The sequence below is a fragment of the Lineus longissimus genome, chromosome 19 (genome assembly GCF_910592395.1).
Source record: "Lineus longissimus chromosome 19, tnLinLong1.2, whole genome shotgun sequence".
Classification (NCBI taxonomy): Eukaryota; Metazoa; Nemertea; class Pilidiophora; order Heteronemertea; family Lineidae; genus Lineus; species Lineus longissimus.
Genome location: NC_088326.1, coordinates 621,298 through 639,893, shown reverse-complemented (window position 1 = coordinate 639,893; position 18,596 = coordinate 621,298). Strand labels below are relative to the sequence as shown.

Here is an 18,596-nt window from a genome sequence, read left to right as displayed (position 1 = left end):
ACGCCCCCTATTCTAGTTCATGACGAGTGAAATGCCGTCAAGTACCAGTCGCTGTAGTGAGTGAATGGCGAGACTGGTGAAAGAGTTTTGGTTGGTTCCCCTATCATTTCAGAGATGGCACCACTTTAGATATCATTCGGTAAACCTCATTCTCCATCATGATGAGTCATTCCGAATGCGACGAAATGTATCCATCTATTGACGACACAATAAATTCAATAGGTACCCAAATTTAACCCTCTAAATCACCTATGTTAGGCAGTTTGGACAGAATTGCTTTAGTTCAATAGGGACTACAGGTCAGTAACCATCATGTTGTGATATTTCCCATATTATCTGTGACCTAATGAACCAGTTATGAACAGATGCATGAATAGAAAGAAATGAATGGAAATTGATATCGAAACTGACCTCATATTCAATCATATCTTATCATCTTTTGTTCATCAGGCCTGTATTATAGTGTATATAGGCCGAATAATTGGGGGCCAGTTTGAAGAGATGAATGATGACATTGCATGATTGATGATGACGATGCTGTTGATGATGAGAAAATGAATGATGATGATGATGATGATGCTGATGATGATGATGATGATGAAGATGCTGATGATTATAAGATGGATCATGATGATCATGATATGATGCTGATGATGATGCTGATGATGATGATGATGCTGATGCTGATGATGATGATGATGCTGATGCTGATGCTGATGCTGATGCTGATGCTGATGCTGATGATGATGCTGATGCTGATGATGATGCTGATGATGATGCTGATGAAGAAATGGGTTATGATGATGACAATGATGAGAAAATTGATGATGATGATTGATATTGCGATGCTGCTGATGGTATTGAAATGGATGATGATGATAAAAATGTCAAAGACCCTAAAATCTTTCTGATTGCCTTACATGACAATGAATCAAGTTTGGAGAATGGGCTGGTCAGCTCAATATGTAGATAGATGCACAAATACTATACATACCAGGTTTCAGCTAATTAGTATTTTCAGTGTACCCCTTTACCTCCTCCTCACAAACAGAGCTGTATTTAACCTCTTGGCCCTGAGAGAGGGGCACTAGGCTCTAGGCGGGGGGAGGGGGGCAGAATACATGAGAATTTTTTTTTCAGCGACGTCTAGACATGAAGCTGTTGGAAGATTTGCTGTGGTCTGTGCCATGCCGCTGGCAATACCACTTGGAAAGGAAGGTTGACTTGAAGAGATGCTGTGTCCTATATAGCGACGCCGACCTAGGTTGTACTGTTAGTCAAAAGTGGGTTCCTCCTTTATATTTCCAGGCATCGTCATGAAGCAGAGGCTGTTGCAAGTTGTGCTGTTGGCTGTGTTGTTTTCACTCGTGCTTGGAAAGGAAGGTATATAATGCTCGTATATCACTCTGATCAACCAGGTGTTAATTGGTTGCTGGTCTATGGATTCACTTTCACATGTACCAGTTAATGCAGGGATGTATCCGTTTTAGACGCATTACCTCGGCTTCCTCTTGTAAAAGGTTGTTAATAGTCTCCCTGTAGAACATTAAACTTCCTTTTTTTCCAATCCAAAAATATTTTGCTGTGATTTTAATTTTTGTAAATTGAGGTTATTCACAAATCTGCAGAAACTTTGGTTTACATTTCTTACCAAGATGATGTTGCACACTGCGTTAATTCAAACATCATTTTTGAAACTCTAATTTCAGCGTCTCTTCATGTACCTCCAGAGATCATGATGTCTGAACCAACCCATCTCTATAAGATGGAAGGAGATACATTTTCTCTCTCATGTTCTGCCACCGGCATACCTACACCTTCGTAAGACTTCAGCATTATCATCTTGTTTCTTGATGTTTAGCATGACTGTTGGGTAGTGCCAAGAGGAAATAAAGTAAGTTATTGCCTCCTGGTAGTGCTGATACTCTGTATAGCGGGGTTTCCAAGAAAGTCTGCAAGTTTCATTTTTGCGTGGGCTATTTTGGGAAATCCCTGACAAGCAAAGTTTTACAGTAATTGTTATTGTGAGCTACAAAGGTCTCTTGTTTGCTGGGTATGCCACAGCATGCATGTTCTTTTATCTTTTTCTCCTCATTCTTTTCTTGGTTTAAAGTTACGCTATTTGTTATTCCTGCATCCTAGTACAGTGGAACCCTGGTAACACGAACGCTCATGGGACCGAGGTTGAATGGTCACGTTAGTGAAGTTGAAATTCCGGGGACAAAATGCATGATTAGGTTTTCCCGCCAAAATTGTTGGACTTACTCATAAGTTCAAAATTCGGAAAAATTTTGAAAGCCAAAATTTTTGGGGGCTGATGATGTTTCTTCATTTTCATTGCAGAAAAAAAAATGTGAAAAAAATATTTGGACTTAGAAATTTTTTCATCTGTAGCATGACAAATTTGCCACAAGCAATTTCTTAACAGAAATCATGGCAGCATTCGTCTTAGAGGGGTGATCTTGGTCATTAGAACCGCCCCATCCAGTGGTTGTGACCTGGGTACCAGGGTGGTTGTGTTATCAGGGGCCGTATAGTGGTAAATAGAGAAGAAACCATTCAGGACCGGCGATTCTTGGTCGACATAGCGGGGTGGTCGCGTTACCGGGGTTCCGCTGTAGTTCATGTAGTCAAATATGTTGTCTATTTATTGGAGGATGGTTATTGTCGCTTGCACCATTCAGCTTGTCTCGTTGTTTGCGTTGTCTTTTATGTTGCATTGTGTTTAGTGTGCAAAAACAAAGCAACATTTTGAAAGCCTTCAAACATTACAGAAAGGATTTCAAGCAATAAAACTATAAATTTCTCCTTTTCAGAGTCAAATGGGAGAAAATCAACAGCCAAATATATCCGGAGGCGAATGTCACGAACGATCTCACCTTTGTGAACTTCACCAAGGAAGATGGCGGCGTGTACCAGTGTATCGCCACCAATGAGTATGGGACAGCGGTGTCAGGATACATCAACATTGAGATGATATGTGAGTACAACCTGAACAAACCCCAGCTCCCATCTGACACTTTCATCAGAAGAGTGTCAGCAATCTCTTCTTCCAGCGTTAAAGTGAGAAGTCAGCTAAAAACCTCCTCCATTGTCATCATTTCAAACTTTAACACATCTTGTTCTTTCAGTTCTCGATGAACTCAAGCAAGACAACGCAACGTTGACAGTGACAGAGGGTGATCCGATGACCATAGATTGTAACACAGAGTCAGGTGGTGTTATCAGCAACCCTGGCCCGATATGGTCGTGGAAGATTGTGAGGAACGGCTCAGTTCTACCGCTGGAGTATCCGAGGATGGCTGTGGACAAAGAAGGTAGGACTTTAGAGATATTTATGGTGAAACCATCTGTGGTAACAAGCAGAGATTATTGGACAGGGATATTGTATGGGGTGAAGTCAGCTGAAATCAACTCTGTTGCCACAAATGGGAGACAAAAATGCGACTGCTGATGGGCCTGGTCACGCAGATACGAACCAAGATCTACTTGAGATGCTACCTGCCAGAGTTGTAACTCTCCTGCTGTTGAAGGAAACCTTGAGAATTGCCTTGACCTTGACTTGACGATTCATTTTGAATGTCTTGATCGCTATAGTGACTGTTGTCATAGAGTTAGAGTTGGAGATTGTTCTCATGAAAGAATCGCCACATCTTTTCTGTGTTTCTTCTTAGGAAAGCTTCACTTGGCGTATGTGAAGTTGTCCGATGGTGATGATGATGTGTCATTTGTGTGTTGGGCCGAGAATGTCCGCCTTGGGAGGACGGTATCGGGAAGTGAGACGAGTTTGATCATCACAAAGTGTAAGTTGAGTTTACCCCACTGTTCGATTGAGGTTCATTTGATCTGTGGTGTCAGATGCCAAGGCCAGCCATTTTGACCCTCAAGTTTTGGAGCCACTCTGCCGACTCGGAGTCCGTTGATGTGAGGTTACGGATGGAGTACCTCTGATGGTTCAGAATGAGGCCAGGAGACGACCCCATCATGTGAGAAACATTGAGTTGCTTGCGATGGACTCCAACCCCTTGTCCGAAGGCCCTTGACATGATAGTCAATATGTGTCCCAGTATATCTTAATCTTGATTAGTACAAATATGAAACTGCACTGACAGACTATTGACAACTGCATAAACATTTCAGTGCCTGGAGATATTCCATCAAAGAAGCCAGAGTTGACTTATTCAAACACAAACAGAGCTGCGTTCTATCGAGTTGAGGTCATCAAAGGTCAAAAGGTCGACCTCTACTGTATCTTCAAGGGATAGTAAGTAGGTCTTTTCCTTGGCCTCTTGAGTGATTAATGCTTAAGTATGTAAATTTGCCATCACTGCAACTGAAGAAAGACTCGAGAGGCATAGTCTGGCGTCATTGACCGTAAAAACCTATTGTAAGATAGGTTATTTTCCCGACCCTAGGTGGTACAGGCATGTCTGGCAAAGGGCCTATTCATTGCTGTCTGATTTCTTCTCTCTCCAGTCCTGACGTCAACATCACGTGGACCAAGAACCGTAAAGGTGACCCCCTTCCTGCTGAAGGCATCACCCTGTCTGACGGAGACACCAAGCTGACAGTGGATTCGTCCAAACTTCCTGACGGCATCGTCCTGACATGTACTGGGGAGAATACTGAAGGGGCAGCGGAGTCCCTGTATGACATCATTGTCCAAGAGCCCCCAGTCTTCATCCCCGGACCCCTGCAGTTGAAGAGTGTCAACAAAACTGTCGGAGAAGAGGTGCACTTTCAGTGTGAGGTCAAGGCCAAACCGAGTGCCAAGCTGGAATGGCTTGTGGACAATGTGGTGATTTCTGGAAGTACGTACACTTATGAGCAGAATGGTTAAGTTTCGGCTCCAACTGTAGATAGAAAGGGTAGAGAGCCTGTATCTCTCCAACTGTTAACTCTAGATAGAAAGGGTAGAGAACCTGTATCTCTCCAACTGTTAACTCTAGAAAGAAAGGGTAGAGAACCTGTATCTCTCCAACCCTTGAATCAGTGTCAATGCCTTAGTTGTGGCTGGGTAGAAGTCAAGTGCAACCAGACGTCATGGTAACCTTTGGAGAATGAGATGTCGAGTGCAAGCAGACGTCAACGAAATGTCTCCTGATACTACTGCTGCAGTCTTCCTTCCCCACGATGGTTTATCATCGCCACTTTGACCTTCTTTCCAGGTCCATCAGATCCTCGCATGATCATCGACTCGAAAGGAAACTTCCGCCTGAAAGATCTCAAGAAGACTGACAACCAGGTGGTGACTTGCCGGGCTACTCAGACTTTTGGAAAGAAACAGCCTTTTACTTTTACTATCTTCAAGTCTGGATATATCAATGTCTTAAGTAAGTCACCAGTTCTTTATATTTGACCCAAATATCATGGACAAATTCTGTGTCTGGAAAGGTTGTCACCGCTGATTTACAAAATCAGTATCACGACAGCTGTACTTTAGTGTAAACTTAAAGATATGATGGCAAAGTATTTCTCAATTCTAGCACCTCTAAGCATCGCCAAGCAGCCAAAGGACACTGCCATGGTCTCCTCCTTCTGTGATGTCATACGCCTCGAATGTCACGTCCAGTACGACCCGCTCGAAAAACCCGTCGTCACCTGGTACAGGAATGGTGACATCATCGAGGAATATCCACAACAGATCTACAAGGCGTCAAACGAATCGCTGATTATCAACGCAACGAAATATTGCCTTGCGGAGCAGATTGCTGGGATGTATCACTACGTTGCCACGACGACCCTCCCAAGCCAACGGATCGAGTCGACCAAGTGTAACATTACGTTGGATCCCAATGGGAATTTCACTCGAGGTAAGGTCTTCAAATTTCAGAGGAGGGTGCGGACGTCGTGATACTCGAGCCATGAAATCATGTGATCGTGCCAGTGGGGGCTTAGACGCTCTGCAACCTCTCTCTTCATGTATGTACTTCTCAGAGCTTTGACCTGGGTGACTAATTTGTGTCTTGTAACTTGGTGACTTGTAATGTGATTACTTTCAGCTGGCGGCGACGGATGGGAGTTCCTCGGCCTCTACCTGGAGCCCTGGTGGCTCTGGCTCCTCATCCTGGCGGCCATCATCATCCTCATCCTGATACTCTGCCTCTGCTGCCTCTGCTGCTGTTGCTGTCGGCAACGCAAGAAGAAAATCAAGCAACGGAAGGAGGAGGACAGTTCTGATTTAGAGGTTGGTCACTTCTGGTCTCTGGAGCCAAGCATAGTTTCGCAGCAGCAGTTAAAGCAGGAGACATTCTTGTGGAGTCGGTACTTTGCTTTGTGGGAGTTATTGACCTTAAGGTTTCCAAACGTGATCTGTAGTTTTATCAAGATAGTGCCAATACCATGTGTACAAGAGTACAAGGCCAAGTGTTGTAGAGTGCCAAGACCAAGTGTAGTAGAGTGCTGAGACCAAGTGTAGTAGAGTGCTGAGACCAAGTGTAGTAGAGTGCCGTGACCAAGTGTTGTAGAGTGCCACGACCAAGGTCTGCGAAGCCTCTCCGTCTGCTCTTCATTACGACTGCCTGATGTTCCTTTCAGGCGATGTTGGCAACAAGACCAGAAGAACTGCCCACCAAATTGGACGACCCAGTCATAGAACAGTTGTTCAAGAAGTACATCATCATCATGGGAGATGGGAGTCAAACTGTAAGTTGATTGTCAGCAGAGAAATGATGTCATTATAACAGAATCGGTACATTTTCCCTGTGAATTTTCATCAATTCAGACATTAGTCCTTTAAATTGATTTCTTTTCCATTGCAGGAGGAGGAAGAGGTAACCATCATGCCTCAGGCTGCCTTCCATCATCTCATCACGAGGATCTGGCCGGTCGTACCCTACTTGAAACAGGAAGACTTTGAGACATGCTACCAGAGTCATTGTACGGAGGGAGAGAAAGGGTAGGCAGTTGTAGTTATTTCTTCCTGCCAAAAATCCTGATTTTCACCTTTTTGTGCCAGTCATTTAGTTAATGCCTATGTCTCCAGAAGAAAGGGTTAAAATCCACCGAGAAAGAAATTGTGCACCGTGATGGAGACCATTTTCAGTTTTTCATTTCTCAAAAAATCCTTGTCACTCGTGTGTCTTATTCCTCCAATTCTAGGCTGTCATTCCAAAGTTTCCACAGCTCCCTGAACGAGCTGATCAACACCAACGATTCTCGCCTCCGCGACTCTCTGCCCGCCCGTCGCAGAAAGAACAAGATATCGAACTTCCATACAAAGGAAAAGGTCATATTGATGTTGAAGATCGTCGTTGACCCGGAGAGGGTTCGTATTTTCTATTTCCAAGAGTATGATTTGAATCAAACAAAGAAAACTCTAGTATCAATTACAGTAGGAATTATTATCCAACCTCACACTTTACTCCTGTCCTGACTCCTTCTTTCTCTTGTAGGATCCTGCTGTCTTCGTCAACGATCTGAAGTTTGCCGTGTGGGGCCTTGAGAGACTCAACTTCACAAACGGTACCCCGGTGGTCAGGGTGACGACGGAGAAGGTTCTAAACGGCATCGGCTACGGAAACTTCTGGCTTCTCAACATCGCACATCTGACGTGGGACTTGGTGAAAGTCACCATGAATGATGAAACAAGTCAGAAGGAGCGCTGGAAGTGTGATTGCGACTCTCTCCAAGGTTCCTTCGACCAGCAGAGATGGTTCTACATTCACATTTTATACGAAGTCATGGAATTCTTGAATTTCGCCAAACGTACCGAGTTGTACCGCTCGCCGAAGGTCGAGAAGTATATCAACGATTTGAAGAATATTTTGGAGGAAGATAACAGGCATTTGACACACAGTGGGTTTGGCGAACCGAAGAGAGTGCGCAAGCAGGTCTACGAGCGAATGGCAAATCGGATTAACCAGAAGTTCTTCAGGAGATACATGTGGAAAGCCAAAGTCGCTGCCTAGCTTGGATGATGTATCCCTGAAATGTGTTGCCTGTTGGAGGTGGTGGAGAGGGGTCTATTAAGGCAAGAAATGTCACACGATTCTGGTTTCCTTTTACCATTGGTGAACAATACATGGAGGCAGTACAACATAGATAACATTACTATTTTACAATTGGCACATTTGCCGGTGTCAGTGACTCAAAATGATTGACAAGAATGTTGGGAAATAGGCTGATTTGAGTTTATTGATTCTCACTGGAAGAGCATTTCAGAATCAAAGTGAGAAGTTAAACTTTAGCAAAACGTGTAAAACTTTCTGCCTTTATCGATCGCGTGAATTATTCTTTAGCATGAGCTAAGTGGCATTTATATACACCAGCATAATACCCGTGGCGCGGGTTGTTTTAGGGTGTTAGCTTACTGTGGGGTTTCTATATTGACATCGTATGTGTTTTTTCATTTTTACTTGTTTACATTTTATAGGCCTAGACCATGTGACTGTTAGCTGTACGCTTGTTGTTATGTCATAGGGCCATTTTATCTACTCTTGCACATGATATTCATAATATTCATAATCAAATCTTCATATCTAAGCTCATATTGTCATTGTTTTATTTCAAATTTACCGTTGTTTATAACAAGAATTCATAAAGAATTGGTCTTTATTTATTCTGTTTATAGTAAGCTAAGTTGTTATGAGTAAATTTTATTTCAATAAATGAAGAGTTTATCAGTGTTTTTGTTGAGTAAATGGACATGTTGTAATATTTCACTCTTAGTTGATGTATCAAATACACATTTATTGTCTCGTATTCTTATCCGTATATTCAGTAAAAAAGCATAAATCAGTAGATTAGGTAAAACAAGCATTCTTTTAATCGATGCTTGACTAAAATGTATATGTGTTTGGTATTGTGAAGCTGTTGTAAAATGTTATTTAGAATTTTGTAATCTGTAAACAACGACAGTTTTGTGAATCGAGGTTATTCTAAAATCTGTGAAAAGAAAGTTGTGTATTTACAGCAATTCTTACTGCAAGCTTGTCATTTTATGCATTTGAGGGAAATTACCGCATTTAGTATAGCGCTCGCTGAATACATGTACCGAGAAGTTTGGGCTGTGCATTCTGCCCCTATTTGCTTTTTAGACAAAGACACTTTTTGCCCTGTCTCATATCAAGTCACTTGTTGCCTGTTTGTTATCTCTCTGATAAGGAGCTCCCTCGTCAAAAATAGCTCGACTCGTATTGGTATTGTGGTGTTGTCATGGTAACTTTGTAGCATCATTGTAAATCTTGATGTTTTTATGGAACACTGCTATCAAAGGGTTGTCTGTGTAGCTAACTGCGTTGTACATAGGCAAAGTTTTCCGTCACAGAATCTATGATGGCCAAAAGTAGAATGTACTGTTCGCCTGAAGAGTCACACGGCTGCAGGACATGATGATGATGACAAATATAGATTCTGTGATTGCTCATCATAACTTATTCCATCATTTAGAATCTACTGTGAGTCCTTGGTAGTTGTTCCATTGTTCCATCATCAATTCTTTGCCTCCCCATTTGGAAACTTTTGTCCTTGGCAGATGAGCAAACGTTACCTTTGTACTGCGCAGTAATCTTGTCTGTAAATCTATCATGGGTGTTTCTGTTATGTTGTCATGTTCGTATCAATCCCTGTTGTACCTTTTACAAAACATTTCAGAGCCATAGTAGAAATAGACTCATATTTGGGTGTCCACAGTCACTAAACAAGGTTTGAAGTCCTTCAGCATTTAAAAAGCGGAAAATATGCAAGGACTGATTTTGTTTGGGCAACACAAGAGTAACCTGTCAGTTACCTCGAGATTTAGTGCACATGATGTCATATTGTCTAGGTTACCAGATGGACACAGCTTATTTTAGTAAGATTACCAATAGGTGCACTGTTGGCTGTTTTTCTTGTGATGCAGCACCCAGGGCTCCAACAGAACGATCGTGCGGCAAGTTGAAAAGCCATGAACTGGGGAACTCCTTCTCCAGGTGAATATTGAATCTCATAATCAATACTCTGTCTACATCAATTGAAATCATTTTTGAACAACTTTACCCATGTTACTCCCAATGTTTAATAAATCTCACTTTTCTGAAGACTTTGCCTTGTGTCTTCCTTTACTGCAGTTAGAGCAGTTTATCTCATGAGTCATGTAGTTTGTCCGCAACAGGGTAGCACCTCTTGATGGGGTCCCTGATCAACAGAGTCCTCACTGCCTTAATTTGGACAGATTTTCCAGTCTTCACCCAGAGACCACCGGCCCAGATGGGGTTAATAATGCCATAAAAGTTAGATACTCTCCCAAACGATGAAAATTCCTTCCAAAAAAATGTTCCCACGGTCTGAACCAAACGGGCTGCAAGGGTTAATAAACAACCTTGTCCCCATGATCAAAAAATGAAAATTGCAGGTATTATGTATCAAGACATTTTAAACTTTTTCCTAGGAACAAGGTTTCCATTAACCCTCGCATCCCGTTTGGCTCTGACCGTGGGAATATTTTGTTTTTGCAAATTTTCTGCCTTATGAAATGGATATACAGTGTAACCTCCGGGAGCGTACACCTCTCTAATAGGGACAACCTTTCTATTAAGGACACTAGTTTTGGTCCCAAATTGGTACTTTCCATTCAATTTGACCTCTCTAATCAGGACACCTCTTTATTAAGGACAGCATTTGTCAGTCCCAATGGTGTCCTTAATAGAGAGGTTCTACTGTACCTTTTCTCTGAAAATTAACCCCCTCTGTGTGGAATCGCGGGTCCTCAAGTAGGCTACAGTACTTGAGTTGCCAAGTAGACCTGTCTTCAGGTGAACAGTGAGACAGAAGCTGAGAAAAAAGTCGAATAGAAAATAATTGAACAACAACGCCATCTATTTGATCATCTGATAACTATTCTTTATTCACATTTACATCTATCCATATATTGAATGAAATCGATAAACGTTTTATAGAAATTGACCTAGATCTGTTTAGCTACGCAAGTCAAATTGAAAAACATGACTCAATCATAATGTTATACACACTTACATCCTGTTGATATCGTAAAGAAAAGTCGTAGTTTCACAATTTACGTCAGTCACCATGACAACCACAAGCTAAGGATAAAACTGGGCATGCTCTCTCTGAGGCGGTACGGGACAGATAACACACGAGACTGGGGCCTGTGGTCGCCATGACAACCATTAAATTATACACAATGCAAAATAATAGCTACACACAGTGTAACAATAGAATGATCAAATATATATGAAAAATCTGCAACATGACTAGTAGTGCCCCCTTTTGATAGGGAACCAAATTATAATACAACTAGAAGCAACTGGCTGGCAGTTTTTCCATAGCAACCAACATGACTTCCTTAACAACCAATAGGGTTGCCATAGCAACAAACATTAAAATTGGTTGCTAAGAGAGTTACTTGAGACTAATAATCAATTGGCATACTGCCAGACAAATTCACAACATTTCTAAGAAGAAATGTTACCGACCAGAAATACAAATTTTGCAATAAACGCTTTCTGCACAGTACGCAAACGGTCACCATGGCAACACTTTAATGTAACTAGAATGATTTCAAACTATCATGAACTTGAATAAATTAGTGATATGTTCATTGTCTTCATGGGTTAAAAGCCTTTTTGATTTCAACCTTGGCTTACTAAATATATGAGTGAGTCAACTTGGAGGAGATGAAAAATTATATATGTGTGGACTAGATTCAGAAGTTGAGGTCAGGTTGGGTCCTTAGGAAAGGCACTTACTTTGATGCCAAGATTAATTAACCTCTCAAGTCAAAATTGTGACATGTCTGTCTCCCTGTATCAGAATCCTTAAGATTTAGCCAAGTTTTCACTCTTAAGATTGCCGATCCATTTCTATGTCATAAAATCATCTGACCCTACTTCACATCCTTGGGGTTCACTATAAAAATCTCAACATCTGAAACCTCCAAATTGGATGGAGACTCAACACCCATTCACTAAACCCCATCTTTACCCACACCTAGGGCAGGCCACTTTTGAGCAATGAAGCATGTTCTTGCTGGCACACATTTTCTTTCAAAGACAATAGGTTCAAATTGGCAGCTAGTGTGCCCTTCTTTAACCTCACTTCACCAAGCGGCAAACAATAAGAACCCACCAAAGTAGTGAAAGCCGAGTGACTAATCCCTTCAGAAACATTGTAAACCGACCAAGCAGAACCCGAACCATCAGTTCATTACTCAGGCCCCATCTAAACTCGACTAAGACACGGCATCAATAACTGATGTGGACAAGTGAGACAAGTTCTGGCTGAAATCGCCCATACTTTCTAAATGAGAACTTTCTAAACGTGAATAACACTGACTAATTCAAGCGGACTCAAGATTAAAACAGTAGTATTTTTCACGTTCACAATGACCAGAATGCATGTATATTTTCTACAGTAATGCTGCACCATAATCAGCCTTGGAAGGTGAAAACTACCCATTGTTAAACAGAACAAATCATCCCTTTATTACAGTAGTAAATGTACAGCAAATCCATGTCAAGTTGGGGTGAAAAATACTCAAGGTCATCTCCATGACGATATCAAACATGGCCACCAAGGCCTACGATATGAGGTCAAACACATAGAGGCAGATCCTATAAATATAAGCGCTAACACGTGGCACAGCCGCGTTGCTTTTAAATCTTTGTATGTAATAAATAGCATGAAAAAATATACATCGATATCTCTGTAACCTTTTAGCGACTGGAGCAGTTTCGTCTGAAAATTGATTCTAATCAAATCTGCAGCGAGATGGCAGTAAACAGCTATACCTTCGCCGCCAACATTTAGGTTCCTGATATCACCTGATGGATCAACTTTCCAACTTGTTGAGAGTCATCTGCATCTTGCCGAGTCTGATTCTCGGCACTTTGGGAAACTGATTATCCAGGTTGAGGATATTCCTAATTAAGGCAACATCTGTCAATTGCTAGCAATACTAGTATGATACAATGATTGGTACGTGTCAAGTATACGACCAGAAATATCAATACCAAGTTTGGCTCCAGATCAATTCTGTGATAAAGCCGTTTTATCTTCTAGCAATTCTAACGAGCATATAGCTCTTTCAAAAAGAAACATTGACGCCAAATTGCAACAGTTGCTAAAAGATTCTATAACACTAAAGGAAAACAAATGAATAAAACTGCCACACAAGGCTCCACCTGGTGGCGTGCTCAGAACTTTCCATGTGATGAGAATCATACAACGGTCAATATGCGATAACCAGATATTTACCCATTTTAACCCAACAGGACTGGCTGGCTACTATTCATTGGTAGGCCAAGTTGTTTCAATTCAATTAGCTTCTTCAGATTGGGAGTTCAGAATGTCTACTATGTAGAACACCTAATGAGTCTCACATTTCGAGGAGATATTTCCAAAGATGCGCAAAACTGTACCCAGAAAAAAAAGCACATTTACAGACATGTCCTTTGGTGCTTTTCTTTCGAATAGTTTTCAAGTTTTTAGGGGAAAGTGTTACAAGGGGGGGGGGGCTTGATAAACAAGAACTGACGAGCTCACCCACGAGCTGAGAGTTAAAACTCTGTCTACACCACCAAAATCCACAAGCTAAGATGATGCATCGATGAGAGACCTTTCAACAGGTTCTTGATGCAACTTTTTTGAGATGAAATTCCAAATTAACTTTATCAATTTACCACCTACTGAAGTCAAAACAAAATCCTTCATCTTCATAAGTCAAATAAAACTTTCAATTCCTTCCAAATCTCATGATTTTCAAAACAAAAACACCATACAAACATTAATATCTTGAAAAATAGACATAATATTGATCCTTAAGTACACCAGTGACAGACGGTCACACCGAGGGCCCAGAGATATCACAAAATGGTAGCCATGGCAACGAAGGAAGACAAACTCCTTAGCAACGGTTGCCGAGGATGAAGCAAAACAAAAGAACAAGCCGTGAGAGCAGAGCTAAGAAAGAAGCAGTCTGGAAAAGACTCGCATGAAGAAAGGGCCAAGATGCTACACACTTTGTTGTCATAGCAACCAGTTAACAATCAAACCAACAGTATGAAGTGTTGCCATGGCAACCAAATCTCATAGAATTGTTTACAGCATGCTGCCATAGTTACGACAACAACAATAAGTAAAAGACAAAGTAAGAAAGCATGGATCCGGTGAATTTTAAGGTCAGACTGGAAGTAAAGTGTACTGGTACACATGGATTTGGAGTGTACTTGGGATTATTTTAGGCAACAGAACGACTGCCACCCAGCCTTCATGAAAGTAACGACTTCAAGTGGTGCTACCTATGTCCAAGATGAGACATTAGAGTAACAATTTGAAGAACGCCAAGGCTGGAGTGTGTAGAAAGTCTCAAGTCCAAAGGAAGATTGGAAATTGGCATCTCTGATGCGATTAGCTGGTTCTGTTCCTCATGTCACAAGCCCAGTGTAGTCCTGTTATGACATATTCCAGATTAAGTAACCAGGAATATCACTATGACAGCAATGAATGGAAGAGAATATTAAACCGAGTCACTTTGACTGAAATACATTGAACTTAAAAACAGACTTTGCTCATTGAGGGGACAATATTTTCTAACAGATTCTAAAAGAAACGTGGCAACATTTATAAGGTATATTCATATAGTCAATGGCATGGTCTGGTTGTAAGGAAAGGTGGTACAATGATCACCTCTGTGTGCATTAGCTTGTATTGCCAGCTGTTATCTACACAGCAGGGGCTATAGTTGTACCAGTTTACCTTACTTGTTGAAGAAACTGTTTATGATCGGTGCCGTCCACATCAAAATTTACCTGACGAAGTTGAAATAATGTGCACACACAAATTTATACTTTTTGAAATGAGATGGTCACATTTTACACGCTGGCTGATGATTTTGATAAACACGTACTGATTAAACTAAGAATAATTTCATAAGAGCTCTCAAATTGAATGAACTATTCGAAATTCTCATCATGAAATATGCAAATTCACCTGAATCTAGAAAACTTAGGTGAACACACAGAAACAAAATGACGTCTTTGAAATGTGCAGGAGGCCATGGAAGAAATAGTTTAAATCTCTTTGGAGGTGTTGGTGAAGCATCTGTAGACTAGTTCCATTTCCTTTTAGTGAAAAATATACACTTTGAGCTCAAGACACAAGGTGACCAGTGGACTCATTCAACTCTTTCCAGGCCAGCGCACCAAGTGACAGAGCTTTGCCGAGTTATGGGAAAACTTCTGTTCAACACGATATCATTTTCCCAGAACTGCAACGTGATGTCGTTTATAACTTCATTACACGTTCTGGCAATTGGCCACCAGGTGCGCTGATGTGAAAAGAGGCAAACTTCTAATCTGTACCATTATCATCCACAACTTCAAAAATCTCTCTTCTATATTTCAGCTCAAGTTTCAAAGTCTTCATATGATTCCTTTCCCCATTCGAATTCTACAAACTGTCTGATGTTGAAGATTATCTTTTGATAGGAGGACATGGATTCTATTAGGTACCATAGTTACAGATAAACATGATTCTGTAACCATAGCAACAATCAAAACAAACAAGGCATCGTACGATTCTGGAATAACTGGTGATGATCTCGCTTCCCAACAGATGGCGCATGATTGAGAAATTTAGCGATACTGATCTACACTGATTGATCTACTCTAGACTAGACAAGCAAATGGCCGTTATTTCCCTGCCCACTCTCCATAATTTGCCTCTCAATTCTTCCATACCCAAAACCCGCGTCGAACTGACTTACTCTCAACTTCCATTTGTCAGGAATGAGGAATCCCATAGATGGCGTAGCAAGTCATGTTCTGTGAGCTGAGTGACAAGACTTGAGGTGGACAATATTAAGTATACCATGAGGCTCTAAGGAGAGCAGGCCAAGAAATAAACCCAGCAAAGATGTGTCAGCAAAACCATGATACACACCTATCACAAATCCATACACAGATGACAATTAAGAGCGTGTAAAAATCTCAAATAATATGAACTCCATGAATCACAGAATTGAAATCCCCAAAGAGGGAATTTAACCCGCGCACAACTGCACGCTGGTATGTGAGACGTGATCATCAGATGAGTAAGATTGAAAATGAACACATAGCTTATATACATCACGATCAAGGAACGAAAAGAGAACACTTATATATCTTCTGTATATATATATGCCGTATTTATATATATATAATATAATTTGTTATGTTTGTTTATATTGTATGAAATTGACTTCGATGAAAAATACGAGTGCCGTAGACTGGGCACTAAAATAATCCGCAATTTCTACGATTATGTTGCTTCAACACGATTTAACGCACAAAATTTAAAGATTTCGACCCGAGAGTGAGCAGACAGTTTTTATATACACCCAATACTACCATATATGGTAATGTTCCAAGAAAGAAATCGTATTTATATACTATATCCCACAATGCAACATTATGGTAATTTATTTGAATTCACTCAGACAGAACAGACCTGTCACTCATTCATATTTTGCTGACTTGAAAATTTGGCCGAAATGTTGTAAGAGCCTGATTCCGTTATGGACACACGTCCCTAGGCTATACATGAGAGTATTGAGTACATTCTTCCGAAGAACCACATAGCAAGCTAATTAATATTATGAATAATATTTTTTTTGTTTTTTATCAGAATCGGCTCCTTTTCTTACGTTGTATTGTTTTTGTAAAAACCGTCCATAATGTCAGAGTGAAGGTTCTACGCAACTTTTAGAAATTTGTACAATGGCGTCAAATATCGTTCAGTGATGACATCACTGAATTCCTACCTATGTTAACAACAAAAAATTGAATCAAAAAGCCAACATTTGCGCCCGAAGGCCTCATGTTCTCACGCGCATTTGACACGCACCCACACGTTTACACAATTCAGACAATCACAAGAAAAATTTCAACACTGATAGTCACGATTTTGTACAATCCAAAATGCGTAAATTTGTACACTTTAAGTAATCCTCATCCTCTGACCTTGACATTTTGTCAACCTTGACCTTGACCTTTCAAGGTGTTCCCAAACACATTTTGAAATCTGAAACTGTTGACTGATGTACATTTCGAGTACACAGTCGTTTTTTACATCGCATCGCTGTAACCGGATTAGGCAGCTCCTCACGCTATTTTACACATTTCCACCGGACATAAAACTTTTCCTCTGATGGATGGATTTAAGCAGCATGTCCATAATGTTGTTGTCATCGGCAACCGCATGTTGCTATGGTAACCACTCACTCAATCATCCAACTTTAGTCCTCTTATCTTGACATCTATGGTCGTTAGGCAACAATAAACTGTTGTCGATGCAATCTTGTTGTCAAGGCAACCGTTACTATGTACCATTTGTGTCCATGGTGATCGTTTCCTAGGCGACAGGGGTGTTTTAGTCATTCACTCAAGTACACATGCATCAGATTAATTCTAGTGTTAACTATTCATTCTGAAAATAGAGAGCATAGAAATGTTAGAGTAATGCACTTTTGATTTCGAAAACAACACCGACATCTCGTATTAACCTGACGCAATATTCTAGTCGCAATATGCGTACTTGGTCTAGAGATAAACATCCTTACTTAACTGGCAACAGAACTCGGACTTCATGGCCCATGGCGGAACGACGTAGCGTTTGACAGAAAGGTTGGGGGCAAATTGAGTGAGGTCGAGTCTCGGAGATGTCAACACAGTATAACACACCTTTCCTGAGGGATTAGCTAACAAACAAAGCACCGAGAATTAGTCTTACATGCAACCGCTCAATCAACACTCACAAACAGGGACGCCATCTTACTTTATCAAACACCATTCCAGCTCTTAACACATGTTATCTTGAAGGAATCTGACACCAATTGATCCTACTCTTTTGTTACAATAGGGAGCATGTGAAAATTGTCATACAGCCAAAAAGCTTTTGTCTCCCCCCCCCCCCCCCCCGGGAGGGGAGGGGGTACAAAATGATGCCATGAGTTCAACTACCAGAAAGTGTTGATGCAAGAAGTTTGTTTTGTTTGTATTTCCAAAGGGGGGGGGGGGTCTATCAAGAGTGCTTTTATTAGCCTGATTGCCAGGGAAACAGATTGAAACCAAGTTATTTGACCACACCAGGGTATAAGCTATAAGCAGGGAATAACTCAGAAAATTGATGTACATGTACATGTAGGATGTGACATAGTTGCATGCAAAAAATTCACAAAATCAAACTTAGTATTTTACACACAATACTTGAAGCAATTCCTGAACTCAAAAACTTTTAACTTGGCAAAGTTAGTTTATGCTGTTTAGTACCTTGAAATTTTTATCTTTTTTGGAAAAATTTTAAATTTTTTCAAATTTCTCAAATTTCTCAAATTTTTCCAACTTTTCCAATTTTTCCAATTTTTCCCAACTTTTCCAATTTTTCATGTTTTCAAATTTTTCAAATTTTTCAATACCGACAAAATTTTCATATTTTTGAAATATAACCAATATTACTACCTTTAATTCATACTTTTGATAAGAGAATTTCAAAGTGTCATATTACAGTCAAATTCTGTTTTTGCTAGAATTTCCGCTGACCTGACTCGATATTGTGCTTTTGTTAATCACTCGCACACCAAGAAAGCGCAACTCTACAAACAAAAGCCGATATAAAGAGCA

The 18,596-nt window shown here is 40.7% G+C and overlaps 2 protein-coding genes across 9 annotated transcripts in view; one reads left to right on the top strand and one right to left on the bottom strand.

Annotated features, from left to right (window-relative positions):
• The first annotated feature begins 180 nt into the window (after nucleotides 1–180).
• LOC135503112 (uncharacterized) lies at nucleotides 181–10,019 on the top strand. Of its 2 annotated transcripts, XM_064796452.1 has the most exons (15): nucleotides 181–299; nucleotides 1,309–1,383; nucleotides 1,710–1,821; nucleotides 2,817–2,980; nucleotides 3,132–3,317; nucleotides 3,675–3,803; nucleotides 4,141–4,264; nucleotides 4,477–4,811; nucleotides 5,169–5,333; nucleotides 5,487–5,813; nucleotides 6,003–6,187; nucleotides 6,538–6,645; nucleotides 6,762–6,898; nucleotides 7,102–7,267; nucleotides 7,395–10,019. In XM_064796452.1, the coding sequence occupies exons 2-15, from the start codon at nucleotides 1,317–1,319 to the stop codon at nucleotides 7,908–7,910; spliced, it is 2,721 nt and encodes a 906-aa protein (XP_064652522.1). In that variant the 5' UTR covers nucleotides 181–299; nucleotides 1,309–1,316; the 3' UTR covers nucleotides 7,911–10,019. The 2 variants fall into 2 exon arrangements, with proteins under 2 accessions (XP_064652522.1, XP_064652524.1); XM_064796454.1 differs by lacking the exons at nucleotides 181–299; nucleotides 1,309–1,383 and having other exon boundaries at nucleotides 1,811–1,894.
• A 778-nt stretch (nucleotides 10,020–10,797) lies between these two features.
• Nucleotides 10,798–18,596, bottom strand: part of LOC135503497 (diacylglycerol kinase theta-like) — a 31,473-nt gene continuing 23,674 nt past the window's right edge. For all 7 annotated transcript variants that reach the window (XM_064797116.1, XM_064797117.1, XM_064797121.1 and 4 more), the window contains one exon: nucleotides 10,798–17,403. The gene's annotated coding sequence lies outside the window, so the exon portion shown is untranslated. The remainder of the gene's footprint in view (nucleotides 17,404–18,596) is intronic.